The following is a 27,782-nucleotide window of genomic DNA, read 5'->3' as shown; positions in this document are numbered from 1 at the left end:
ACGTCGTTTTCACCATATACAACTAAGATCTTGTAGTTTAGGAATATTTTAAAACAATTTCAACATGTCTCTTCAATTTTGAGAAATCTGCCCCTGAAAAAGTGTAAATTGTTACCACCCTGTACACATCCCAGGGCACTAATTGTCAACAGTAATTAGAGTAATTAGCAGCACTTGCATTACAACTGAGTAAATTTTGCATAAATCCTACTATTCAACGTCACATAGTAATGATAAGATTCTAATAATAAACAAGCTTCCATGGCAAGCAAAAATGAAAATAAACCAGAATCGGGTAATATGCAAGTAATGGATGTTTATGAATGCAATGGTAAGAATAATTTAATGAGGTGACAATGGAACAATCCATCCGTCACCGAATGAAATTATTCTTTCCATTGCACAAATGTGAAACATTCATTATTTGTTTTATACAACACCTGAATAAATCCTCGTCATCTGACTGGTCAGAGCCACCAATAGTCTGAACGTGCGATGGAACATCCATTAACCAGTTCGCGCCGGAGGCCGTGTATACACGCAAAGGTTTTGCTGTATTCGGAATGGATGAAGGATAAACACGCAGGGAGCGAGGCCGGAAATATCTGCCAGCGACTCGCTCGCAGCAAGCAAGGCTGGAAATATGAGTGTGCTGCCCGAGGGTGATGGCTTCAACCCGCCTGGCTTGAGGTCGACTGAAAAGTAATCCGTGACCTTGTTCCATTCTTGTCAAACTAATGGCGTGAACCAGTTCACCGTTGATTGGAACTTCTGTTTTTGTGGTGCGGCCAGGCCGTGGGTTGGGACAAATAATTCAATGACATGTGATCAACGACTGATCAATCAGATGACAGGGATTTATTCAGGCATTATATAAAGCAGAATATCGGAAATATACCTTGACAGCTTTTCAAATACAAAAATTCATACTATTTCATTGGAATAGGTTGAGGCAAACGACAGGGTTGACACATTCTAGTTTCAGGCCTGATATTTAAAATTATCTCTGTCGACCTCTTAAACTCGTTCTGTATAGCAAGGCCATACATTCAAGCACTAAAACGATTGTACAATGCAGGATATCATACAGATTCAGAATCCAGCAATCAACATCGAAGATTCACGTTTGCCAAAAAATCTTTACAAAATTCCGATTGTCATTCAGTGGTACATCTCACAGGATGTAAAAATTGTCAAGAGCTAAAAATATTCCAAAAATATACCATCTTATGGCCACAAAGGTCGATACAAATTTCACTATATTTCATGTCATTATTTTACTGAAATGTAATGGTTATACCATGCTTAAACATGTAGTTAGCAAATACAACATGGATTGAGGGGAAGATGCCAGAACTTACTTGCCCAAAAGCGTCGGCAAAATCAGCCAACACCAAGGCATCAGACCAGTAATTTCTGACTACTTGTTTCAAAATATAAACCATGTTGTGTATTTGTTTTAATACTCCTCATACACATTTTACTTCTTTATCAAGTGTTTAAGAAAGTCGCCAAAGTCTTTAGTCAGACTCTGGCAGAACGTCTTTAGTCAGACTCTGGCAGAACGCATGTAATACATTAAACAATGTAATGTGTCTGTTATAGAGGCTTTAGTATGGTACCACTTTGAAGTTGACCTAGGATCACTACTGTTGCATAGTCAAGGAGTCAGGGAGCTAACCTGGTAATGCTGATTGGGTGAGAGTTATGAGTGTACACTTTCCTAATGCATTGGTGCAGCAACCAATGAAAGAAGTGCATTTGGTTTATGAATTATGCATGAGTTGTAATGATCCTGCTTATTGGTGGGATTGGTATTGGGAGTGGTCCATTCATCCTAGGGGTTCGGTCTCTCTGTGCAGCCAGGCCAGGGCAGTTGGACGGCCCTGCCTCTCAAGCTCAGCACCCACGACCTCACGGCACTTGGCGTGGTAGTCGTTCAGCCAAGACACCTAAAGCACAAACAATGGAAGAGTAGACACATTTGCTCTTTGAAAATCCTCGACCTTTAACCCTAACTCCCTAGGCCTTTTTGTTAGTACATGCATGTAGCCTCAATCCTGCAAAATCCTCCAATTGGCCTCATGGAAAAATAGCATAGCCTCAATCCTGCAAATTCCTCCATTATTTCTTGAATATGGTCCGTGGAGGGGTGACCACTGCCTGAATCCTGCAGCAGTGACTGTCAATATGTTGAGGCTTGGTCAGTGACATCCTGGAGCAGTACGGAGGAGTTCAAGCATAATCCAGGCCTATATTTATGCATGGCTGAGCAAAAACAACACGAAGTCCGGCCCAAGACCTTGACAAAGTGCATCTTACGAAATCAGTAACGCAATTTTGCCATGTAACTTCAATCCTCCAAAGTCCTCCACTTTGGCAAAGAGGATTTTGAAGGATTCAGGGCGGTTAGGGTTAAAGGCCCCAGACTTTCAACCTGTCAACCAAGTTTCGTGGTAAGACGTCTACAATAGCAAGCAGGAGGTTCTGGGTTCAAGTCCCAGCCGAGAAGTTTGTGAATTTTTCCTCACAAGCACTCCATTGAGTATAAAAGTGTTAAAAAAAAATAATAATAGGCCGGTGATGGGCACAACCCAATATTGATTAATTCACACTTAAATTCATTTCTTGCAAGGGAAGCTGCAATGTTCACCTTTTTTAAACTTGTTTAGAGTTGAAGAATGATACGATTGTTGACAGCTGTGCTGTGAGACTGCTGTGCATGGTACTGCACATTGTGGTTCATATTATTCCAGAGAGGGGAGAATTTTTTCACTTTCTAGTAAGTGGGTTAGGAGCGCCACGTTTTGGGTATACATAGTGAGACACAGTTAGACATACAGGGTGTCTAAAAAAGGACACTTAGAGGGTTTGGTTTTTAGTGAAAATTCCTGTATTACCTCTTTCTCTGTCAGCAATGAGGGTTCAATCATCTTGGTCTGTATCGGCGCAAGGGTCACTGTCTCAAACGTCAGGAATCCAGTATTTCTGAAGTTGTACTGAAATAAAAGATTTTACAAGTTATGTATGGGCAGGAAAATGGAGGCTACATTTCATCCTACCTCTTTCTCCTGCAGCCATCTTAACTACACTCCACTTTTGCCACATTTTATTGAATAGGCTGTGCAGCATGTAATAACATATTAGTTCAGTGACGTGTGCAACAAATAATAGCATAACTTACGCAAACATTGAGTTGCGGCATAAGTTACTTCCTACAAACTGATAATGGACAATTTGACTGACTAATCAGAATTGTCATAAAGCCAGTCATTTGTGAATTAAAAAAAAAAAGTTTAATAAGAAAGAAAATAAGACAATCTATTTTAAAAATGGCAGGCAATGCAATAACTGTTTTGTGAGCAATATGTACAAAAATAACTCTCACAAAAGATATCCTTGTCCAAGATTTTTTTAACACATTAGTACCTGTACTACATTCCGTTACATTGTGTTTAATCAGTGAAGAATCAATAAAACCATACAGTTTACAGTGACTAGAGGGTTGCGCAGCTTTGCCAAGTTACAAGTAGTGAAGCTGCACAACCAATTTGTTGCAGAAATCCTGCACATGGTTTGATTATGCACTGTTTGGTGAAAGCTGAGTTTTGGTGGTTATGGTCCAAGTCCTGTCACAGTAAATCTGCAGAATTTGGGTCTTACAGGCACTCATGAGCACACAGTGCTAATATTGCTAATTCTTTTCAAGAACGTGATTTGTATCAAGAGGTTTTTAAGTTGAAATGAAAACAATACTCCTCATACCTTGGTTTCTACAGGCTTGACGAGGACAATATTCTCAATCCGAATACCAAATTCTCCATCCTCGTAATATCCTGGTTCTGCAATAAATAACAAATATAAAAAATAACTTGTGGGCATTTCCACAGAATTATAAACCTCAATGAAACACCTTTAAAAATACCACAAATGAAACATGTATGTCATTCTAAAGCTTATTACCTGTATTTTATTGAAATATAGATTATTTCTTACAATGTTCAAAAGCCCCGCTGTTACTTTAAGCCAAAGCAATTATTTAAGCACACAAAATATCAATTTGTCCGAGTACACCATAGTGTTTTGAGCCGATTTCTATTAGAGCAAAGAACTTGGTTTAATACTTTCTTTTTTTTAAATCATTGTAGTAACTAACTCATACATTTTATCAGAAAACACTGAATGTTGGTTTATTTTAGCCAGTGACATTTTTTTGCTAAGCAGATATTTTCTTAACTTAGCAAATTTCTGTGCAAAGCAACTTTAATGAATTGGGCCCCTGGCCATTATTTTTTCTTTCTGTCTCACCATCGGACATGAAGACCCCAGCTTCTAAGGCTGCGTCCAGGGCGCTCGCCCTCCAGCTGATCTGCTGGGGTCCCTCGTGGACATTCAGGAAAGCTCCCACCCCATGACCGGTGCCATGGAGGTAGTCTAGACCCGCCTCCCACAGGAAGCGCCGGGCAAAGGAGTCTATCATACTCCCTGGTGGGGAACACAAGGAAACAAACCATTTTAAGCATTGAAAATTACTACCCCCTCCCACCCGCCACCCTTTTATGATGGCCAAAAACACAGCAGCTTTCCACTTACTGTTTTTAGAGTAACTCAAAAGCTCACTAGCTGCTTATTCTTATTTTGGATAATAAACCAAGAATGCATTTCACGTACATCATTTTTGAGTGCACACATGTTAGACATTTATCACGGCTTTGAATTATCAAAACATCATGGGGCAGGGCCTATTGGATTTGTGTATTGACCCTGAATGCATGATTTTCTTTCAGAATATACTGTTTTAAAATTTTCATCAAGGATCAGTATCTATAGCAGCATCTATTGCTCTAAGTAAGCTTTCATCTGTAAGCCGGCTGGAAAAAACAACACATTTATGATAGTCGAAGAGTTTAGACAAGCACTATGATACCATCAACTTGAAATTGATCTAGTTATCCGTGAACAATATTAATATTTATATTTCATGGTCAAGGCAGAATACTTTTCTTTTTTGTAAATGGTAAATTATGGGTTTTTTTCTGGGCAATGTACCAGGGCTTACTCTGCTCACCTGTTGTCCCATTAGGAAATACAGACGTGGCCATTGATATGACGCCTTTAAGAACTCGGGTGAAACATTCCTGTCCAACAAAATTTAAAAGAAAATCATGAACCATAGCTGAAAACAAATGACTTGTCTGAGGAGGTAACAAAGAGGATAAGCCCTTTCATAACTTGCATTGTTGTATTCACGAGGCGAAGTTCAAATTTTACCTTTCCACTCTGAGCCACTCAATATTTGTATACCATTTACTTCATACATGTATACACTGTGTTGCATATAAATTACCTCATATGCACCGCGTTGCATGTAAAAAAACTTATCTCATATACACAGCTTCCCTACTATGCTCCCTCAGATCACTATATCCAACCTCAAAGCAGTCAACAGTTATTAAAGTACGGACTGTGTGTTTTAATAACAACAGTGGGTGCCAATGTTCCTCACAAATTCGTGACACGTCCAGTTACAAGTAAATCGTAAGTCCTTTCACAAGTCCAGTCACGAGTAGCAGTGGATGAAAAGGAATGCCTTTGTCACAGTTAATTAGTTTGTGACTTGACTTGGGACTGGACGCCTTGCCACAGATTTGTGGGAACTTGTGATGGACTTGATGGACTACCTATTCAATAAGCTTGCACAAAGTTTGAAACGCCCAAAGGTCTATTTATTTGCTCTCTCTCTTCATCACTTCAACTTTTGTGCACGTAGGTTTTTTCTTTTTCTGTTCTACTTCAACCCCAAGTTTCACTTGCCTACTGCAGTTTTCACTAAAACAAATTGAAACGTTCAGTGAATGAATCATGGCACCTTCCTGAACATTCACTCCACGATCACATAAATTGATTATGCTTCTCTTTACCTTTTGGTATGGCGTAGGCGTGCCAAAATGCATAGTCCTTGTTACATCAGTTGTTCCGTCTCTAAAGAAAAAGTTAGAGAAGAAAAAGAAATACTGCAGGTAAGTGCCTGACCTCTTCCAACTATGGGCTTCTGTGCACAGTACCCCTTCAACGGCCAGAAAAGGAGAGTTGGGGGAGACCTAGACTGGTTTCCGGTCCATCCACTGCGTATTTCGAATGATCCAAAGTTATTGGGGGCTGGGATTAGTCTGGGAGACCATCACAAGTTAAATTTGAACGTATTCGCGCGCTGACAACGCCTGACGCTCAACGCCTGACGCTCACTTTGGCACATTCAGGGAGTCGAGCGTACTTCGCGAGCGAGTACACACACAGTGTGTCCCATCCACGGCACTCTCAAAAAGTGGTAAAAGCGCGCCCTCTTTTGTTGGTGCACAGAGCCCATAGGCAAATATTTTGTGTGATTCTACTCTCAGTATTGGATTTTGTCATTTAAAACTTTATAGGGGCTTTTTAACGAGTTCTTTCTAAGAGATTCAACATCACAATGGGACTTGAACCCACAACTCCAGGCTTACTAGTGCAGACCTCTTAACCCTTCAACCACTATAAAAGCTTAACAGGGTCAGTTGACTGGTTCGAAACTGACACAGAGGCGGGCACTGCAATCAATATCTTTAGGTCTATTTAGAATTTATTTTTCTCTGAAAAAAAAGATAAGATACCCATTGCAGGTCACAGCTGCACATACGCGATAACTCGCCGCTGCGATAACCCGCCGCCGCGAAGGGCATTATCACGACCAACCAATATCACCCACAAACCTGTCAGGAACAACGTCTTGGGAAATTTGTAAAATCTCCCCCCGAAAAATGGGGGAAACTAGTGCGCATGTGCTACTTCTGCAGGTCCATTTTCAGTCTCACGCACACTACACACCACAAAAGAGCTGACCAGTGAAGTTGCACAAAAGTCTTGCTGCATCTTTTATTCTACTGGAAGTAATTTAAGAGTTTGGTTCGGAACTACAATGAAATGTTTTGAATGCGCGCGCTACATACATGTATATTAGGCCAAACAGGGGTGAGCGCGTTACACAACCAATAGGAATTGGCCTAGACACTGTTCCTGACGGGTTCGTGAATGATATTGGTTGGTCGTGACAACGCCCTCTCGCGGCGGCGGGTTATCGCAGCGGTGGGTTATCACGTACTAGTTTATCAAACCGTAACAACGCCTAGCCCCTAGACTACTGCACAGCCAATTTTCACATTAACTCTCACTATGTCAGATTGATTCAGCACTGTGCTCTCTGGCATTGTACTAACACAGCATGGTTTAAGGGGAAAAAGTTACAAAAAGTGTGGACTGATTTTGACAACCTCAAAACGGAGAGCTGAGAGAGTTACTTTATTTTTTTGTTTGCAACTTGACCCTCATTTTGTGGAAGCGGGCCATACATCTATTTTAAGGAAAAGGTTTAATTCAGCAGCACTTGAGTTACATTATAAAAACCTTCCTGCTATCTGAACAAACGCAGACAGTCAAAAAAAATCAATCCTCTTCCCCTGCCAAGCCTTTTACACAGGCTAGTCACCAACATCTAGATCATATTTCAAGATTTCAAGCAAGCACTCTGACTAGTCAAATTCAGTCAACAGACAAAAATAGGCAAGTGGCAGACACAGCTGGCTTGTCAATCACCTACGATCAAAGCATAGCTGTATCAAGTTACATAAACAGTCACAACCAGTCAATCATACTTTATGTTGGCTGGGAGCTCTTAACTGTTGAAAATAGTCACAACAGTCACTTGATTGATTTTCGACTGAAAGGTCAACTTGGCACAGAATGTATATTTGCATAGGAGGGTTAAACCATACATTGCTATGGCAGTTTGGGGCAGTGTAGGCAGTAACAGGCTGGGTAGTTTGGGGTAGCTCAGGATCCCATGGGCTCCTTACGTGAACTGGGCAATTTTGGGCAGTATAGGGAGTAACAGGCTGGGTAGTTTGGGGTAGCTCAGGATCCCATGGGCTCCTTACGTGAACTGGGCAATTTGGGGCAGTATAGGGAGTAACAGGCTGGGTAGTTTGGGGTAGCTCAGGATCCTATGGGCTCCTTACGTGAACTGGGCAATTTTGGGCAGTATAGGGAGTAACAGGCTGGGTAGTTTGGGGTAGCTCAGGATCCTATGGGCTCCTTACGTGAACTGGGCAATTTGGGGCAGTATAGGGAGTAACAGGCTGGGTAGTTTGGAGTAGCTCAGGATCCTATGGGCTCCTTACGTGAACTGGGCAATTTGGGGCAGTGTAGGCAGTAACAGGCTGGGTAGTTTGGAGTAGCTCAGGATCCTATGGGCTCCTTACGTGAACTGGGCAATTTGGGGCAGTATAGGGAGTAACAGGCTGGGTAGTTTGGGGTAGCTCAGGATCCTATGGGCTCCTTACGTGAACTGGGCAATTTGGGGCAGTATAGGGAGTAACAGGCTGGGTAGTTTGGGGTAGCTCAGGATCCTATGGGCTCCTAAGTGAACTGGGCAATTTGGGGCAGTATAGGGAGTAACAGGCTGGGTAGTTTGGGGTAGCTCAGGATCCTATGGGCTCCTTATGTGAACTGGGCAATTTGGGGCAGTATAGGGAGTAACAGGCTGGGTAGTTTGGGGTAGCTCAGGATCCTATGGGCTCCTTACGTGAACTGGGCAATTTGGGGCAGTATAGGGAGTAACAGGCTGGGTAGTTTGGGGTAGCTCAGGATCCTATGGGCTCCTAAGTGAACTGGGCAATTTGGGGCAGTATAGGGAGTAACAGGCTGGGTAGTTTGGGGTAGCTCAGGATCCTACGGGCTCATTACCTGAACTGGGCAATTTGGGGCAGTATAGGGGGTAACAGGCTGGGTAGTTTGGGGTAGCTCAGGATCCTATGGGCTCCTTATGTGAACTGGGCAATTTGGGGCAGTATAGGGAGTAACAGGCTGGATAGTTTGGGGTAGCTCAGGATCCTATGGGCTCCTTACATGAACTGGGCAATTTGGGTAGTATAGGGAGTAACAGGCTGGGTAGTTTGGGGTAGCTCAGGATCCTATGGGCTCCTGACGTGAACTGGGCAATTTGGGGCATTACAGGGAGTGACAGGCTGGGTAGTTTGGGGTAGCTCAGGATCCTATGGGTTCCTTACTTGAACTGGGCTCCAGAGTCACACAGGTAGATTTCCTGGGTGTTGAGGGGTGCATCGGTCTCTGGGCTGGCTTTGTAATGAATGATGGCCCCGTGGGCCCCTGTGCTGGAGATTGTGGCGAAGCTCAGACTTACAAAGTCCTCTTGCTCCCTGTGAAATGAAAGAATTAACAAGTAATTATTTTTTGCTATTTCAATAAATGTTATGGTGGACAATTTCTCACCGATAGACAGGTTTCGTTTACAAAAGGATACGTGTAACAAGACACATTTGTTTCGCGTCAAGCATGCATACGCATACACTTAGCTTCTGGGTACCAGTTTTTAGGGACACTTAAAGTGGTAGTTGTACTCCAAAATGGCCGCCTCCGATAAAAGCAATGTATCTGTGGCTAATTCCTGCTTCAAAATAAGGGCCAAAGGCACATACATTGTAAATCAGTCAAGTCATAAATGATTGCTTTCGTAGCTACAACTACTTCATCAGATGCAATGAAGAGGGGCATCATCATCATCCACAAACTGTAAAGTGAGCATTTGTGATAACCAAGGATGCTCTACACACCTTCGGAATTGTTCTAGCTGATCGGAGGCGGAAATTTCAGTCAGATTACCCTTGGGGACCTAGGGGAGCAAAGAACACAAACAATCTGATGAAGAGGTTAGGTGGAAGAATATGTCACTTTGTAGGAAAAGGTATAAATAATATGGGCCCAATTTTAATAATTCTGGTAAGCACATCTATTGCTTAATAAAGTTAGTGCATTGCCAAAATCAGTCAGGAACCAGTGAATATTAATATGCACCACACGATATTTTTGCTGGTAACCTGTGTTTTTTTTTGCTATTCCATGTATATTTGTGCTTAACAAACCTTTGTGCACGGCGGCTCTATGCAATTTGGCTCTGGGCTTAGCCCATTCTAGATGACAATTCGGATTTGAGAAATATTGGTGAGAGGGTTTTAAGATTTCTTTATCAATGTTTGATTTTTTTTACATGTATGCATGTGAGGCAGGGCCAAATTTATCTTGTATATTTTTCATGTATGAAGTGTATAGTATATAGGAGTAGCTCCCCTTTAGAACAAAAAGAAATCATTTTAGTCTTACTTAAGATTCCCCCCCCCCCTTTCTTGGTAGTGTGTCCCCCTGGTTGTTTACTTTAGCCCACATGTTTCCCCTATATTAGCTGCCACATGGTCCAGCCACACTTTAGTTCAATCAGCAGACCAACAGAGACAACTTCATAGTATACCGGTATCTTATGTTCCTCCTAACTGGAGTGGTGTGTCCTGTTTGAGCTCTGTCTGCTCGAGTCATTTGATTTTATTCCTGCTTGAGTGTTCTTTGAAAGATCCACTATTCACACTGTGTTGGTTTTTGGTTTTAGTCTTTGGTTTTTAGATTTTATTCTTTGCTTTTAGTTTCTGGTTTTTGGTTTAAGGTTCTTGTGAATAAATTCTTTTTGGTCCTTTTTTGTTTGAAATCTAGAATTCATCTCTGGTCTCTATTAATTCAATTTCCTCGCAAATTTTCCCTTCAAAGATCCTGAGTTTAGTTTAGTTTTGTTAGTTAATCCCCATAGAGTCTTAGTTTGTGCGAGTTCCCCCAAGTGTGTCATTTTTCCAGGTTACACATGATTCTCACACTTCGGTCTAAAATTCAACCATGCGCATGTACACCAAATAATTAAATGACAAGGCAAAAAAATGTCAACAGTGCACTATGCCACTGCACTAAAAAAAATCACTGCATTTTAATAAAAAGGTTGTAGACAAACGCAAAATAGCTGAAGCATGAATTCTTCACATCTTTTCCATGAAGTACAGTCTAATGTTCACATCCTTAGCACCAATAGTAAACAACACAGTGCTGAAACCAGGGATGATATTGTCCATTTAAAACAAAAGTCTGAAAATTGATGAAAATGTATGAAAGATGTATATCTTTCTATACTAATAATGTCTTTTTCTCAGATTCAAAAATTTAGATTTCAGACAAAAGTCTGAAAAATTTAATGTCTGTGTGAAACATTTGGACCGGCCATAACAAATGAGATGTGCAAATTTGTATTCAAATAAATGTCACGAACCACTGCCAGAACCTCTGATATGAAGGATTTCAATACAATATAAAAGTTGGTCTTTGCTATATGGTCACACACAAGAGCACCATATCTAATTGAAAAAGAATGGGATTTTCGTATGAAAAAAACCCATTGTGCTATGCTCCAACATACCTCTTTCTCTAGCCACATGAAGTATTCACATAGTGCCACTGCATCGCGTATCTACAAGAATCGACAAAGGAGAAGTAATCTTATCAAGTTAATAACCTCTTCCTATGTTTATCTTTAGTTTGCGAAAGTATCTCTCGAGTTTTAGGCTTGTTTCACCGACTGTGTTAACAGCAGGCTCTGAAAAGACAATTTTTACGTTAAAATGACCCCAAAATTAAAGTCACTTATGATGTGTTTGCCACGACAATTAGGACAGATTCAACCCATCCTAAATATCTTGGAATTGTTCAGTAGCCATTGTGTGTAAGGGGAGTGTGTGGCCTAGTGGTTAGGGTTCGTGACTCACGATCAGAGGGTCAGGGGTTCGAATCCAGCTGCTGGCCATATGTTGTGTCCTTGAGCAAGCCACGTCACCCCCACTTGCCCCTCTCCACCCAGGAGTATATAATGGGTACCGGTGTTAGCTGGGGAGTAACCTGCGATGGACTAGCATCCCATCCAGGGGGAGTAGAAATATTCTCAGTCGTTTCATGCTACTGAAACCGGAGATAAACGCCGGCCTGATGAGCCACTTTGGCTCACGACAGCCTTTTTTTTTTTTACATTGTGTGTATGTGTTTATTCACGGTAAAATGTGAGGCGTTCTGCCAAAATGAGATGAAACTGGGCACTGACCTAAGAGGAGAAAAATGCAAACAACTGAACACGGGTGATTTATTGATATTTGTAATCTCTGATGTGGCTATACACATTTTAAAGAAATAATACAAAAATCGTTTACGGAATAACAATTGGCATCTTTCATTTTCACGAATACAAAACTCGAAAATTTAAAGGCCTTTTTCTCAGTATTTTACTTTTTTGACATGTCGATAAACGCGAACTTTAAACTGTCATAACTTGTCAACAGAATGTCCGATTGAAGTGCAACAAACGGTACTGTAAGAGGAATTGTATTCTCTTTCCTAATACCCACAAACCCTCATTTCGACCTCTGCCCAGTTCTTTCTCATTTTGCCAGAACGCCTCACAAATTATTGTGGTACTTATATAGTGCTTTATACCAGGGTATCAATGCACAATTATTACCCCTGTTCGTAAGGCCATGAGACCAGTTTCCCGCAGCAACGTAATCTGGTCCTGTACTCAGTTACCCATTTATAATTCTGAGAGAGACAATTGTAGTAAAGTATCTTGCCAAAGAACACAAACACCATATGTGCCCGTCAGGGTTCGAGCCCACATACCATCGCCCACGAATCACACACCGTAACCAGTTATGATACGATTAATTGAAGTACTTTGTCAAATCAAACCTAAGATTTGTTAAAAAAAAACTTACATGTGCGTTCTTCATGCCCTGTATCTCTACATCATTCTTGACTGCTTTGCTGGCCAGCACAGGGGTCCCATGCAGGATACACTGGGACTATAAAGTAATAACAACAAAGGTGACCTGTCACAACAAAAACAACCTTTAAGTCAGATTTCCAAGGAAATGAGACGTTTGTATTTCTCAAGTCTGTAGAACAAGAGCATTCAAAAGGAATACAGACGAATCCTGTATAGTCACAGAGAACCCTTCAATGGAGAAACCATTGTGCACGCTATTGGACAAAGCAACTGCCCCGTGACAGATTATCCTACAAGAGCTATCTCAATCCTTCCGAAATTAAATCCTTTTCCTGATTGAAGTGATAGTGCGCTTGGATTTGTATATCAGGGCTAAAATGCACAAAACCATTTATAAAGATTCAGACAACCATTTACACTGCAAGCTAAAGAAGGTACATTTTTCCCAACAGTTTATGGAAATTCCTCAAAACATTGCATTGAATTTAGTTTGCTAGTTGTTTTTTTCTTGGAGATTGAATGCAAAAAGCTGCCTGCAAATTGCATCATGTGTTGTGGCCCAATTCTTCTGAGGGTACTGAGTTTAGTAATGCCAATATACAGGGTGGATAAAAAATTTAAAAACCCAGATATTATTGCTATCTGGAACAGAAGTAGGGCACATGTGAATCAAAGGGAGATATCCTCTGTTAGGGTTGAATCTCCTCTTTAATGACACCCTGACCATGGCATTACATTCATGGTTGACTGAGCAGTGACCAATTTTATGACAGGGTCTATTAAGAGACTTGCACCACTTTTCAATTGTGGTTTATGTGGTGTCATTTGTCACAGAGTGAAAGGCTATGGTTGCCAATCAAGGCAGGTGGGGGAAAAAAGAGATTTCACCACGAAAAATGGCGCAACTCTCCAAATAGACCCTTTCGTAAAATTGGTCACTGCTCAGTCAACCGTGAATGTAATGCCATGATCAGGGTGTCATTTTAAAGAGGAGATTCAACCCTAACAGAAGATATCTCCGTTTGATTCACATGAGCCCTACCTCTGTTCCAATTAGCAATAATATCTCGGTTTCTTTCTTTTTTATCCACCCTGTAGATCGCCAGAGTTACTGAAGTTGAGTAACATTTATTTGTTGGCTCATTTTGTGGTTACATGGTCAATGAGTGGTCATTCAAAATTTGCTAATGGCATACACAGTGAATTCCATATGAAGGCTGGATTACCGCCCGTTTGCCTAGTTACATACCTTGGGAATACAGCTGACTAAAGCATAGCTGGACTTGGGACTCATCTGTGTGAAAACAAGAAAACGAAGAAATAATGGAAAGTTACTGAATTCAAATTGCAAAATAATACACAAGGTCTAAGCATCTGAATTAAAAAAAAAAAATATGGTAGGCCAAAGTGGTTTTACCTAGATGTTTCAAACATGCTTTGAACTTTTACGCAAGTAAATTTTAAGAAAACTATTCAATCAACATTTTCAGGTAGAGATATTTAACCAGTCATGCAACTGGAAATAAAAAAACGCGGAAATGTCTTACCACACAAGACTTTGTACAGCGTTTTCCAATTTGTAATGACATTCATGAGAAGTAAAAAAAGAGGAAATAAGCGGATCCAAGGAAAAGTTGCATGCCTGTTTAACAAAGTTGCCAAGAATTCCACAAATGTGAGTCAACTAATTTTCAGATAAACTTGCCATCACCAAGACTTATTCAATGTTAATTCATCCTCTCACGGCATTGTTTTAATTTTAATAACAGCATTAATTGTTGTATACAAAGAGTTAATACTAACACAAAATGCATCAAGAGTCACACACTAGTTAGTTGGTGGTTCTCCGATAGCCATATTCTTGAACAAATGGCGTATTGACAGACGTGCATCCAACATTACTGTTCCAATTTGCTAAAAAATACAGCCTATTGAATTTTATATTGGCTGCCATGACTATTATGCCGAACAGTGACCTCTACAGTTCCCACATAAAACCAAACTCTCCTAGCACTCTGCGCACATTCAATTATTCATCTCTACCAGGGACGTTAAACATACCCAGGTTTTTCCGGTGTCGCTACCTTCCTGATACAGATCAGCCAGGAACTGTTGGATGGCTTCATACTCCTGGATTTCGACTTTCAACCCATCATTCATGAGATGGTCCCTCACTTCCTTGGTCAACTTCTGATCATCTATGAACAAGCTAAAAGATAAAAAGAAAAAAAAATAACCCCAAGGCCATTATTACAGTTGTCCAAAATCCTCCAAAATTGTGGATTTACAAGGGATACCCACTGCATCAATCCTTCAAAATCCTTCAACAGCCCTGCCTCAAAATGCATTCAGCCTCAATCTTTCAAAATCCTCATCTCCTTCAAACATCGTTCAGCCTCAATCCTCCAAAATCAACCAATACTGAATGTCCATGTGCCCTCAATCCTCCATAATAATTGTCTTCCAAAATCTTCCAAAACCATTCGGAGGAATTTGGAGGATTGAGGGTCAGGGTTAAAGGTGCACTTTTATTGGGAGATCTCCAACATTTTGTGCTTTAGCTTGTTATTAAAATAACCAAACTTCACTTATCTTGGTCACCTAGCATTTAGAAAAAATGTTGAAGGGCCATTCCTTAAATGTGGGGGGGGGGGTAAAAGGGTGACTTTTTTGGTTACTCTGATACACCTGACCTGTGTAATTTGCCATGCAAGTATCATTAAAATTGACTTCAAACTATTTTTGTTTGTTTGGCAGATACATTTGTACTTTCCTTTGCATAAGGCGGCATTAAAGAATGTGCCTTGAATTTACTAAATCTTAAATCAGATGTAACAGGGGACACAAAAAGAATTGGACCCTAAATTTATGGAAAGCTTTATATTTCTTAACATCACGAAAATTATTGCATTTTGTCATGGTTTTGTATAATAATAAGAAAGTGGCTAATTATTGTATATATACCTACCTTGGATGGAAATAAAGTCAAGCAAAGTAAAAAGAATGACCCTGTATGTATATTTACAGTGAAATACATGTATCCCAAATGTAGATTATTGATATAATTTCCTATATTTATAGCAATCAACTTTTTCTTGCAAAACAAGTGCTACAAACACCATCGTGAACATCTATGAGAATGCTCTGAATACTTACTACACGCTGTCCATGCCAACGACTGCATACGCAACGAAGACAGGATTGTACTCAATGTCAGATCCCCTTAAATTGAAGAGCCCTGTTGGAAAAACAAAGCAGGAAAGCATGACAAAAACATTTCAATTCTTGTTTACCCTCAAATTTTTGTCTTAACTAGGAATAAATCTTCCAACCGCCAGAATTTGTTTAACCACTTTGTACCAGGATTGTTTTTGCCGAAACTTTCAATTTTCGCAAAAGGCAAAATTTTCCAGCCAACTTTTGAACCTCTGATATACAGCCAATCGCCTCAAATACTGATTCCCAAGAGTTATTTCAACAGTATTTGCACGATATTTCTAGCTGAAGCCTCATATGTTTCAATACTCTAGGGTGTGCACTGGAGCGTAAATTTTACAATAGGCCGTGCACAACGGCCAATTCAAGATCAACACACGGTCCGCCTCCAAAGACTTCACGGACTGTGTGTGTGTGTGAACAAAATACATGATTAGCGTGTTTAGACGTCACCCGGAGGCGAGTCGAGGCAATCTAGACGTCTTAACTAGCTGTGCCTGTGTACAAAAACAGCCAGTGCGTGTTATCACGTCCTCCGACGCGATCTGGTAAAATTCACTGCTCCAGACCACTAAGCCATGGCACCCCACACTCTACCCCATAAAATACGCAAAGAGTTAGCAAAATGGTTCAGAGTTGGCTCAACTTTCCTGCTAAACGTTAAGCAGCATAATAACAATGACATATATTGGGATTGACTCACATGCAATTTCATCCAGTGCTGTCAGGACTAGGTACTGGGCATTCTTACTGGTCATTGCTTCGCGCATCTTGTTGATCTTCTCTGGCCAAGAGACACCTATATTGTATTGAAACATTAAGCAGTACACTTTAAGGCAACAGAATTTATAGATTATTAATAATTTATGGTGAAAGGCAAAAGCCTAATTTGATTTATAAATTATTACCGGTTAGCAACTGTGTTACACTGTACAGGGTGAGTCAAAAAACACGAAACCCAAATGTCGGGACTATTGTTTTAGTGAAGTTCTGCATGTAGCACTATCAAAATCTAGGGTATAAAAGCCCAATTCGTAAGCTTTCTTTTAGTACAAGAATCATTCAAATCACGTATGTACTTTTCAAGTTATGGAGTTTTAAACACAACCACCGTTTTAAAGTTCTGTCCACGGATCACACAAATGGTGTGCGTTCTTTCAGCAAAACGAAAACAATTCACAAACATCCCTATGTGATTTTTTTTCGTTTTGCTGAAAGAACACTTACCTTTTTGTGATCCGTGGACAGCACTTCAAAATGGTGGTTGTGTTTAAAATTCCTTAACTTAAAAAGTACAGAAGTGATTTGAATGATTCTTGTACTAAAAGATAGCTTATGAATGGGGCTTTTATATCCTACATTTTGAAAGTGCTACATGCAGAACTTCACTAAAACAATGGTCCCGACATTTGGGTTTCGCTTTTTTTTTACTCACCCTGTATTACATTGTGTTTATTCCGTTTGGGCGGTTTCAGGCACTACAGTGAGTTATATAGGCAGGGTGGATCTAGGCAGTACATTGACTAAACGGTTAAATATAGGTTTGCCATTGACACAGTTACATTGATAGCAGAATATCAGCATTTACAGCAACATTTGCAACAACAACAAAAACAGCCCCAGCAGTAACAGCAACTGCAACTGCAGCGCATGTAATAACAACAACAGAACTATGTTGCAATAGCCTTTTACGGACAGATCAACAATGTGCAGTGAGGGCATATTATGTCCTTCATTGTGGGAGAGTTTGTGCTGTGAATGGAGACTTTCGTGAAACACTGTCCTTAAATTTAGTGCAGCATGTGTAAAAGTCTAAAATGGGATATGCCTACAGGTCTAGACTTAATACTACCGTTAAATATATCTCATTCAAAAGAATGAATGGACGGTGAGTGAATTTGCGTCGCCTGCCTGATAGCTAATACATGTATATGCTTACTGTAGCAGAAAATCCCTGCTTACTGTACCATCGTACCATCCATTACTAAGGATTCTGTGCTTACAGGGTTAGCACAGAACACAATTACAGTGGAACACCGCTATAACGAACATCATGGAATCCACAGAAATTGTTCGCAAAGCGATTTTCACAATTAAGTGGTGTCCTCTTTTGATCATTGTTGTTGTGAAGTTGCATTTACAAACCACACGCCGAGTCGCAAAATGACAAACGTGTCCATTAATATTTTCAATTCCGTAGCAGAACTTCACCAAGTACGCCCTGGTAGTTACTGAAAGACGACTTCGAACATGTGCGACTATCAAATCATGTAATTACACAGTTTTTGAGCTTACGTGGGTGGCTTTTCCCTTATATTCGTCATGTGGGGGAAAATAGCCATTTGTCGCTCTTCTGTTGACATTTCCAACAACAATCTTTGGAATGTTTTTACACGAGGCTGATGTTCGTTACAGCCAAATGTTTGGTATAGCGGTGTTCGGTATAGGGACGTTCCACTGTAGTACAAAATGGTGATCGTAAGCACGGAATTCTGTGGTTAGCAGAGCCATGAAACTGGGCCCTGGTCTTACCGGCAAACTTGGTTTCTTGAACGATCACTTGGTCGAATGGTGGGGACGGTCTCTCGTCTCCCCACACCAGGTCTACCAGGTTGACTACAGTGGGCACCAGACTGATGCCTTCCTGGCTCAGTGTGGTGGAGAATTTCTTCCACTGATCTGAAAACAGTCCAGATTGTCAAGAACAGTTGAAAAAACAGATACTGAATACTAAATACGAAAGAAAGGTTTGTGTAAACACCATATGGAAATAATTTCTAAAACTAAGAGAATGGTTCTGAAAAGAACCAGAGGTATAAACTTGACGTTCCGGTCAGTATGCTCTGACCGTCGCCAACTTTATACCTCTAGTTCTTCTCAGAACCATTCTCTTAGTTTGAGAAATTATTCTCACATGGTGTTTCCACAAACCTTTCATCCATTAGTATCTCCATCATGCAAAGCCTCAAATCTTACTGAACAGTAAATAGATATTGAACGCACAAACAATTATACAACTGTGAGCTTGATTAGATTTTGTCAAAGAGAGGAATACCGGGGATTCATACCCGGCACATAAAACAAACGTGAACGCAAATTTGTGGGTTCATGGCGAGTCTTTGCTCTGCGGATTCGCAAGAGTTAAACACACGTCAACTCTGGCACATTTTGCTGCGAACGATTTGTGATGTCACACTTGCTTGCCGTTTGTATTTATGACAAGTATGAGCCAACCTTTTGACTGACACGCTGCCACCATATGCCTGCCGTCTATACGAAGACACTATGGTGTTACGTACAGTAAGAAGAAACATTAGTAATTTGTACTTTAGGCTATACAGGGTGAGTAACAGAAAGCGAAACCCAAATGTCAGGACTATTGTTTTAGTGAAGTTCTGCACGTAGCACTTTCAAAATCTAGGATATGAAAGCCCAATTCATAAGCCTTCTTTTAGAACAAGAATCATTCAAATCACTCATGTATTTTTCAAGTTACGGAATTCTAAACACAACCACCATTTTAAATTGTGTCCACGGATCACTAAAATGCGTGTGTTCTTTCAGCAAAACGAAAACAATTCACACACATCCCTATGTGATTTGTTTTCGTTTTGCTGAAAGAACACTGAACTTTTTGTGATTCGTGGACAGAACTTTAAAACGGTGGTTGTGTTTAAAATTCTGTAACTTGAAAAGTATATGAGTGATTTGAATGATTCTTGTACTAAAAGAAAGCCTATGAATTAGGCTTTCATATCCTAGATTTTGAAAGTGCTACATGCAGAACTTCACCAAAACAATAGTCCCGACATTTGGGATTCGTTTTTTTACTCGCCCTGTACACATGAAGCAGTGCGCATGCATGATGTGCCTCGCATAATACATCTCTTGTACATGGCCATATAGTGCTAACTACGGTTCATTTACAGAGTCTACATCAGGCATGCAACAGAAAGTTTAGAAAAACCAAGGAAATTCCAAACCACACAAGACTTTGTACAGTATTTTACAATTTGTAATGGCATTCATGAGAAGTAAAAAAAGAGGAAATCAGTGGATCCGAGGAAAAGTTACATGCCTGCTATATGATGATTTTTCTATTACATGTTCACGAACACTCAAACCACGCAAATTCTCCCCCCCCCCCCCCCAGAATTTCCAACACTCTCCCTGCACCCTCTGCTCTGCACACTCATCTTACCATTTGCAAACAAGAACGGGTCGACACCAACACGGGCACCTTTCGGTAAATTCTGTGTTACAAACAAACAAACAAAAAGACAAAGTACAAAATTAATATTGTTGAAAACTATGGGACAGAGCTACCTGTAGTACAACTTAAAGTTTTTGAAAACTATGAGATATGCGAATTTGCGAATAATTTAGTATTCAATTATCCGAAACTGCGATTGACCGAATATTTGAATATTTAGGACTGTCTGATTTTACACGCACCAGTCGCATCCGCGCGGCGTGCCAGGCAATAGTTGCACACGAAGCACGCTGGTTAAATTGTGCGAGGGGCAAGCGTTATCATTTTGGTCGGGATTGTAGCCCCTCTTACCTTGACTAGCCAATCTTCCTGCGATGGCGTCTTCTTTAAACCTAAAAACAAACATGGACAAAACATTATGATCTCCATTATTACATGACTGGCATGCATAAATGAACTCTATGAAAACAGAATATAACTTAGACAAGATAAGTTTGTGGTAGCACCATGTGAATAAATCTCTTTTGTGAGTATGTGTGGTTCTGAAAAGAACCGGAGGGACTCAACATTTCGAACAGTATGCTCTGCCCGTCGTCAGGAGAATGAGGGATTCCAACGATGATGCGATGTTATAAGGATGGGTGCGGTGAGGCGTGAGAAGGACGCAAACTGGTGAAGCTCGAAACCGGTGAAGCTGGGAAGGATGCAAGTTGACTGAGGGATGCTGGATGATCACTGGAGCGTGTCAGTACACAGTGAGGAGAATGAGGGATTCCAAGTACATTTAAACCCACTAGGGGCCTGGACGCAGATAATGACTGCTCAAAACGTTGAGTCCCTCCGGTTCTTTTTCCGAACCACACATACTCACAAAAGAGATTTATTCACATGGTGCTACTGCAAACTTATCTTGTCTTAGTATCTTTCCACCATGCAAACCTTCAAATCTCAGCATATAACTTGTTTTACTGCAGCTTTAGATTCTAATTGGCTGCCCATGACATGCAGCTTACATATTAAGGGAACAAATGTGTGCTTGGCCAGATTTAAACAATTACATTTAAAACTGGCTACGGGCCTGGACACGGATAATGGCCCAAACCGAAAGCGAGGGTCATTATCTGCGTCCAGGCCCCTAGCGGTTTTAAATGTACTTGTTTAAAACCTGCCAAGCACATACACAAGTAATTTATTCCCTTTTAGTCAAAAAACCAAAACAAGTCATTTTCAATGATTTTTGTTCAACAATTCTACTTCTGTTTTGTGAAACACCCCTCTGGCCATGTCTATGGTATGTGCCTTGCGCGAGTAGTGCTAAAAATCTCCTTATATGGAGATTGGTGGGTGCGGGTCGCCTACTGCGCTATGTGGCGCAGAATGCAGCGGTGTTTTACCGGTGGTTTAAAACCACCCATGTGATGAGCTCTCAACCAATAGGAATTGGCAATCTGTCTCAGGTATTTATGAATGTTATATAAAAATTATAATGCTTTGTGTTTGCAGAGTATCAAGCAATGCCAAGACCTGATTCAATTTACATAAAAAGAATAACATCACATGACCTTACAACTATTTCAGACTAGCTATCAAGAGTCGTGAAGAACTAAATTATTACAAAGATTTCGAATAAAGTTCAATATTTGAAAGTTTTAGAGAGTCACTACACTTGCCAGGCGTACAAAGACGAATTGTCACGATCTTTCAGAATGATTCCACATATTAAAATGAAACATACAGGGTGAGTAAAAAAAAACCGGAACCCAAATGTTGGGACCATTGTTTTAGTGAAGTTCTGCTGGTAGCACTTTCAAAATCTAGGATATGAAAGCCCAATTCATAAGCTTTCTTTTAGTAGAAGAATCATTCAAATCACTTATGTACTTTTCAAGAATTTTAAACACAACCACCGTCTTAAATTAAAGTTCTGTCCACGGATCACAAGAAGAAAAGTGTTCTTTCAGCAAAACGAAAACAAATCACATAGGGATGTGTGTGAATTGTTTTCGTTTTGCTGAAAGAACGCACACTTTTTTTGTGATCCGTGGACAGAACTTTAAAACGGTGGTTGTGTTTAAAATTCTGTAACTTGAAAATTACATAAGTGATTTGAATGATTCTTGTACTAACAGATAGCTTATGACTTGGGCTTTCATATCCTAGATTTTGAAAGTGCTACATGCAGAACTTCACTAAAACAATAGTCCTGACATTTGGGTTTTGCTTTTTTTTTACTCACCCTGTATATGACTTGAAGCTTTGCATGGCGGATGAGATCAATTATAATGTTCGCGGGTAACACCATGTGGAAAGAAATCTCTTCTAGGAAGAAGTGTGGTTCTGAAAAGAACCGGTTGGTTGAGTGTAGAACTCGACGTTTCGGACAGCGCGCTCTGTAATATTAAAATGAAAATTAATTCTATTTGCTCGAATACTTTTTGGGGTTAGCGCAACTCTACATAGCCAGACTGAGTTAAACGGCCATATGAAAAAATGTAAATCTCTCACAGTTACACCTGTATTTTTTAGACTGAACCCATCCACAATGAGGGGTAAATTTCTAGAAGCTTCGACAAAACCTTAACTAACGCTAAGCAAATACACCTATATGTGGTAAGCAGCATATTAGCTGAAAACCAGCAATGTGTATATGTCTTAGAGTCATTGACCACTCACCATGCTTCATTAAGGTCCAATTGGAATCCATTTGTTGAGACGCCTGTAAAAAATACCTCCCGTCTGTCCACATAGCTGCAATGTCCTCAGTGACTAAGGCTGTCCCTGTTCACAGACAACATAAAGAAATAAAAGTTCTTGACATAAATCCATACTAAAAACAAACCCAAAGAAACAGAACCCAAATTTCTGGCTCAGCTTACCATTAGCAAAACTTCCCACTCACTGTGCTTACGATAAGCGTATTTCACAGGTAAGCAAAGAATTTTGGATTTATAGGCACATGCTATTGTACATGTACAACAGTTGCCTCTAAGATAATGAGAACAGTCCAATGGAGCAAGAAATTCAAGATATGAACTTACCAAAGGAACCTGTGAATCCGGATATGTAAGCGCGACGGCAATCACACGCTGCTATGTACTCACTCTGTAAAGTAAAACCAGAACCACATATAATGGACCCGCAGAAATGCCTCAGGTCAGAAAATTACCATGACAAAATATTGTTTAGCAATTCAAGATCTTCATTTTTGGTACGTAAATGTCATTGGAAAAAATGGAGTAGTACCAATGAATTCACATACTGAAGGCATCATGTACCTGATAGGTTTGTTCAGTAGTTTGGATTGTGAGAGTCCATGGTATAGACTAATCCGGCAACAGATATTTTCTGAGGTGGCACCAGGCTCCTTGGACCAACATGCACGCGCACTGCACCTTGTCTTCCAGTATGCGGGCGAGTGTGGCACCACCGCTGTAAAAGCTTCTAATTCTGGTTGCCGGATGCACGTATATAGCCACAACAATATGGCGGTATTCTGTATTTACCCTAACCATGCGGTGATTTTCCGTTTCAGAAAAGTGCAAATTCCATTTTCCTGAATTCCTGAATTCCGTTTCAGGCTGAAAAATTCCGTTTCACATTTGTTCAATACATAAAAAGGCATTTAAACATATACCATGTACACAGTAAATAATTCCAAGACGATAATGAAATAGTCGTTTAATTGGAGCGCGAAAAAACTGCCCCAAAAGATTTTTATTTTATCAACGGCCGATCAATGTACAGGCCAATCCCATCAGCTGGCCGAAGCGAAATTCATGTCTGCCATTTTGTTTTCGGGCTAACGTTAGCGACAAAATAGGATAGTTTACGCATGGAGGAATAAGAACACACGGTAGATTTTGGACCTAAGCACAACATGCATTTCAATAGAGCCAAAGTTAGATGTTATACGAATGGTTGATTGATTGAACAGAAAAATAAACCTGCCGGTTGCGCTGACCGACAGCTACGGCATGCGTCGGGACTGTCACTCCCATGACTACGCGTACTACGGTAATGATCTCGTAACATTTATTGCTCTGATCTTGCACATTTTTGTCCCCCCAAAATCGTGATATAAACACCGCTCATTTGTTGTATGGCTCGTCTGTTCAATCAATCATCAATAATTCATTTTGTACTCAATAAATATAACGAAATTATGTTTTTTATCAATAAAATTGCAGAAATTATTTTCTTCAGATTCAAATTCCGTTTTCCGTTTCGAGTGCATCAGGTGGAAAAGAACTGGTGCACTTTGATGCATTCAGCTACCAACATCAGCGCAGGAATGGCCAGCTCTGAAACAATGAGAGCTAGTCCAATTGAACAATGCCACAGTATCCTGCTGCATGCGGTGACCACGGTCTCTGAGGCAGTGTGGCCTTGAGACTTTTCCCCTGATGGATCTTGCTACATTTGGCAGGCTTGTCACTTAGTCAAGTGTCGCATGTTGCTATGTTTGGCAGGGTTCTAGCAAACGTACCCTGGAGGGTAAGGGTTTTAATGTGTACGTTTTTGGGCAGACTATTACGTTATCAAAATGCAATAAGATACATATGTACAACTTTAAAGGCCTTGCTGGATGATTGTTAGTAAGCACAATGTTCACCTTCAAATATCAAGATATTAAAAGGAAAAATATCTTGCCAAGTTGTTTCTGCCACCTTTTATTAAAAGGGTTTTGCACACATCTGGCCAAATTTACGAGGAAGAAATTCCATACTGACGTTGGTCGGTAGTTCGCTATTTTAAAATTATCATTCGGTATCAAAAATATATTGTCACTTATACGGTATAATTAAAACGTAATAGTCCAAGCCTGGTACCTGATGTGCGTCCCCTGATGGTATGATGTACGCCTGGATAGGTTCCGAGCCAATGTACTGCTTGGCCTTCATCAAACTCCGCAGCTTCTGCAAGAGGGCGGTTGTATTCTTGGTCGTCATGGTGATTCACAGCCTCCAGTTGCTCCCAGGTGCAGTGCTGCTGAATTGGGGTCCACTGATTTTCTTCTCAAACACAAAATGGCTTTAGTTACTTTTAGGACCCCATTCCTAAAATACACTCACTTGTTCTTCACATCAGCGCTGGGCCCGTTTGTTATGACGACACTGCTTCTTCATTCAAACCAATCGGAACTTAAATGTGCCAACGAACAAACTGCAGTTCTCGGATTTGAACAGGAACTCACTCTTGCTTGCGAACCCTAAGTTAGCCTCCTTCCCAGGACTCTACTCAAAAATAGACCTGTCCCAAATACATGTACATGTATAGCTATATTCATGGGTCTATACTAAATCCAAACCATAGCCAAATGTTGAAAAAGGTATTGTATCATCAAGCAGTATCACGTTGAAACATTTTTTTCCTTTTCATATTATGTCATTATGTCGGCAGCACAATTGCAGAATACCCCGCCATTCAATCTATCCACCTCATAGCCGGCTACGGAGTCACGGTTGATTGCCCTCAAAGGCTCAATAAACCTTCTCAGCGCTACTTGTATACTATGCGTCATGCTCCACTGCACTCCCACTCCGTATCCGCGTAGCCGCCATCAGGGTAGTTGGTTTGGACTTAGAATTTTTTCAGCAACTCCCATTCCTTTTGTGCTGCTTCGTTCTCAAATAATGGACCCCCACTCGGTATCCGCGTAGCTGGCATGGACTTGAATTGTTTCTTTTCCAGTGATTCCAACCAGGTAGCCAGAGATTTAAGGGGTGTATTTCCGAGTGGCAGGGTATTCTGCAATTACTCCATGTCGGCTTGCATGTTATTTGGCCCTGAACTTTGTTGATTCCACACTGTTTTCAATTTCAATGGAACTCAATTTGGATTTGGTGCAGTGCACCCACAAAAGCCAAATGTTGATTTGGGCGCCCCCAACGGGTAAAGCAGTTCTGATGACTGCGTCCGGAAACTGGGCATGCTGGGACAACAGTCAACACAAAAATATATCAAAACACTGTCAAAATCGTAAACACAGACATAGTCACAGGTAACAGTTTTATCACCATAGCATAGTTTATTGCAACGGATAATCCACATTGACTATGATTACTGTAAAACCTTTTTAAACTTAAATCTAACACTTTATACTCACGTATCACACACCGACTGACGGCAACGCGACCGGACCAGCAGTACATAGCATGAGCCTAGTATCTGGACTAGTAGTGGTAACATGAGTTTGCGACTGGGAACCAGACTGATCAGAGGCGGTTTTCTCGTAGCAGAGGCGGGGCCACACAGTGACGAGGGGGGAGGAACTACTACGATAAGGGCGTGTGCGGTTATGCTTATGATTACTTTTACGGGTCTTGATATTACGGGAAATTGTACCATTTTAGGGTGATATTCCCATAGGGTTGTGTACAAAAAATTTCAACTTTAATAACTTCTAAAACCCCAATTGACCCTTATTCTACCTCCACTATTTGTATGTGTTGGACCACTCATTTGGATACAATTTACAGGATTCGATCTTTTCAACTATTGGCTTACAACTCATTTTTTCCCCAGGATCAAGCATCAGACTCTTCAGTTATCACAAAATATGGTAGATTTACCGTTGCTTTCTCCACCGTTGTCAATGTCGAATTTGTTGTGTTATAATTAGTTAGCCTGCTTATATATCTTCTGTATTTTTTTTATCGCAGTAGTTGAATATTTGTTACTTTGTATTACTTTTATCATTGTACATAATTTGTTCTATACCTAGTATTTTAGTTCTTGTGAAGCCCACTGGGGCCTCAGCGCTATATAGAATGCTTTATTATTTTTTCCATGGGAGCGCATAGTTAAAAAAAAAATCCCGGCGCGTTTCCGGGTCTCAACTTTAGACGAATTGGAGTTTGTTCCATATAATGCACAATTCTCAAGACTGGTTTTTATCATCTTGTTGGGAACGCCTTCTCATAGGCTCTCTACCAGTGGTCCGCGACGGTTTGTCCTCGCTTGCTTGCTTGCCGGTGATCGGGACGCGAGCTGCATCATCAGGGGAGCTCGGAGCAAAATCCAAATTCCGTCTTGGGACCAAGACTGGCAATTCTGTGCTGCCAATTGTGTATCACAGGAGGGGGCATTCAATGCGTTTTAAAGTGTATTAACGGAGCGAGGACCCTGCAGGCCGTTCAGGCTGATCCAAGACTGGTGAGGGGGGGGGGGGGGGTGGTCTTCATGTCCCAATGTGAAACTTGCGAGCACGAAACCTACGGCCCGGTGCAATCTGAGGTTCTGTGGTTCAATCGGAGGCATTATTAGCTGCGGCTGTTGGGTTACAACCGTGTAAATACAATGTAGGTCAAAAATCCATCCGCCGAGCTCCAGAATAAAAGTTATAGGGTCTTCACTCATATTTATTCTACATGTATGTTAGAGAGTTCTGAGAGCAATCATAAAATTGGGCGTTTGAATTAGATAAGGTGTAGCGTGAATATCCGACTCCATGAAATGTGGACTCATTGGTAGTAGTGCGCACGCGTGAGTACGATACTATGCTATTTTTAGGATCGTTTGGGGCGAGTGACCTGTCACGTGCGAGGGATCAACCAATAAAAGGGAAAAAGGGGTCCGATTTTCATAGGAGTCGGATTTTCATGTGACAACGGCAATGCAGGGCACCTCTGGCCCGGACTTGGGGCTTCCGAGTATTTTGGA

General features: G+C 40.7%; 1 protein-coding gene across 1 annotated transcript; it reads right to left on the bottom strand.

Annotated features, from left to right (window-relative positions):
* Nucleotides 1-1,573: 1,573 nt before the first annotated feature.
* Nucleotides 1,574-26,331, bottom strand: LOC119720517 (xaa-Pro aminopeptidase 1-like). The gene is made up of 21 exons (XM_038190213.1): nt 26,227-26,331; nt 24,950-25,132; nt 23,159-23,222; nt 22,794-22,898; nt 20,472-20,512; nt 20,109-20,160; nt 18,440-18,586; nt 16,611-16,706; nt 15,848-15,929; nt 14,753-14,900; nt 13,941-13,985; nt 12,681-12,767; nt 11,339-11,389; nt 9,663-9,721; nt 9,099-9,248; nt 5,922-5,982; nt 5,069-5,138; nt 4,309-4,485; nt 3,766-3,842; nt 2,901-2,999; nt 1,574-1,952 (listed from the first exon to the last, which is right to left on the bottom strand). Exons 2-21 carry the CDS (start codon nt 25,067-25,069, stop codon nt 1,833-1,835), a joined length of 1,851 nt encoding a protein of 616 aa, XP_038046141.1. The 5' UTR covers nt 25,070-25,132; nt 26,227-26,331; the 3' UTR covers nt 1,574-1,832.
* Between the last annotated feature and the right edge of the window lie 1,451 nt (nt 26,332-27,782).

The sequence above is a fragment of the Patiria miniata genome, unplaced genomic scaffold, assembly GCF_015706575.1.
Source record: "Patiria miniata isolate m_02_andy unplaced genomic scaffold, ASM1570657v1 HiC_scaffold_9, whole genome shotgun sequence".
NCBI lineage: Eukaryota > Metazoa > Echinodermata > Asteroidea > Valvatida > Asterinidae > Patiria > Patiria miniata.
The sequence above is the reverse complement of the archived record's forward strand: the minus strand, read 5'-3'. Positions and strand labels throughout refer to the sequence as shown.

Excerpts from the sequence above, each read along its gene's own strand:
- LOC119720517 (XM_038190213.1), bottom strand. The coding sequence starts at position 25,069 with ATGACGACCAAGAATACAACCGCCCTCTTGCAGAAGCTGCGGAGTTTG. Across the intron at positions 18,587-20,108 it reads CCCGTTCTTGTTTGCAAATG|ATCAGTGGAAGAAATTCTCC; the intron begins GTAAGATGAGTG and ends GACTGTTTTCAG. Across the intron at positions 5,139-5,921 it reads CGCCTACGCCATACCAAAAG|GAATGTTTCACCCGAGTTCT; the intron begins GTAAAGAGAAGC and ends TTTGTTGGACAG.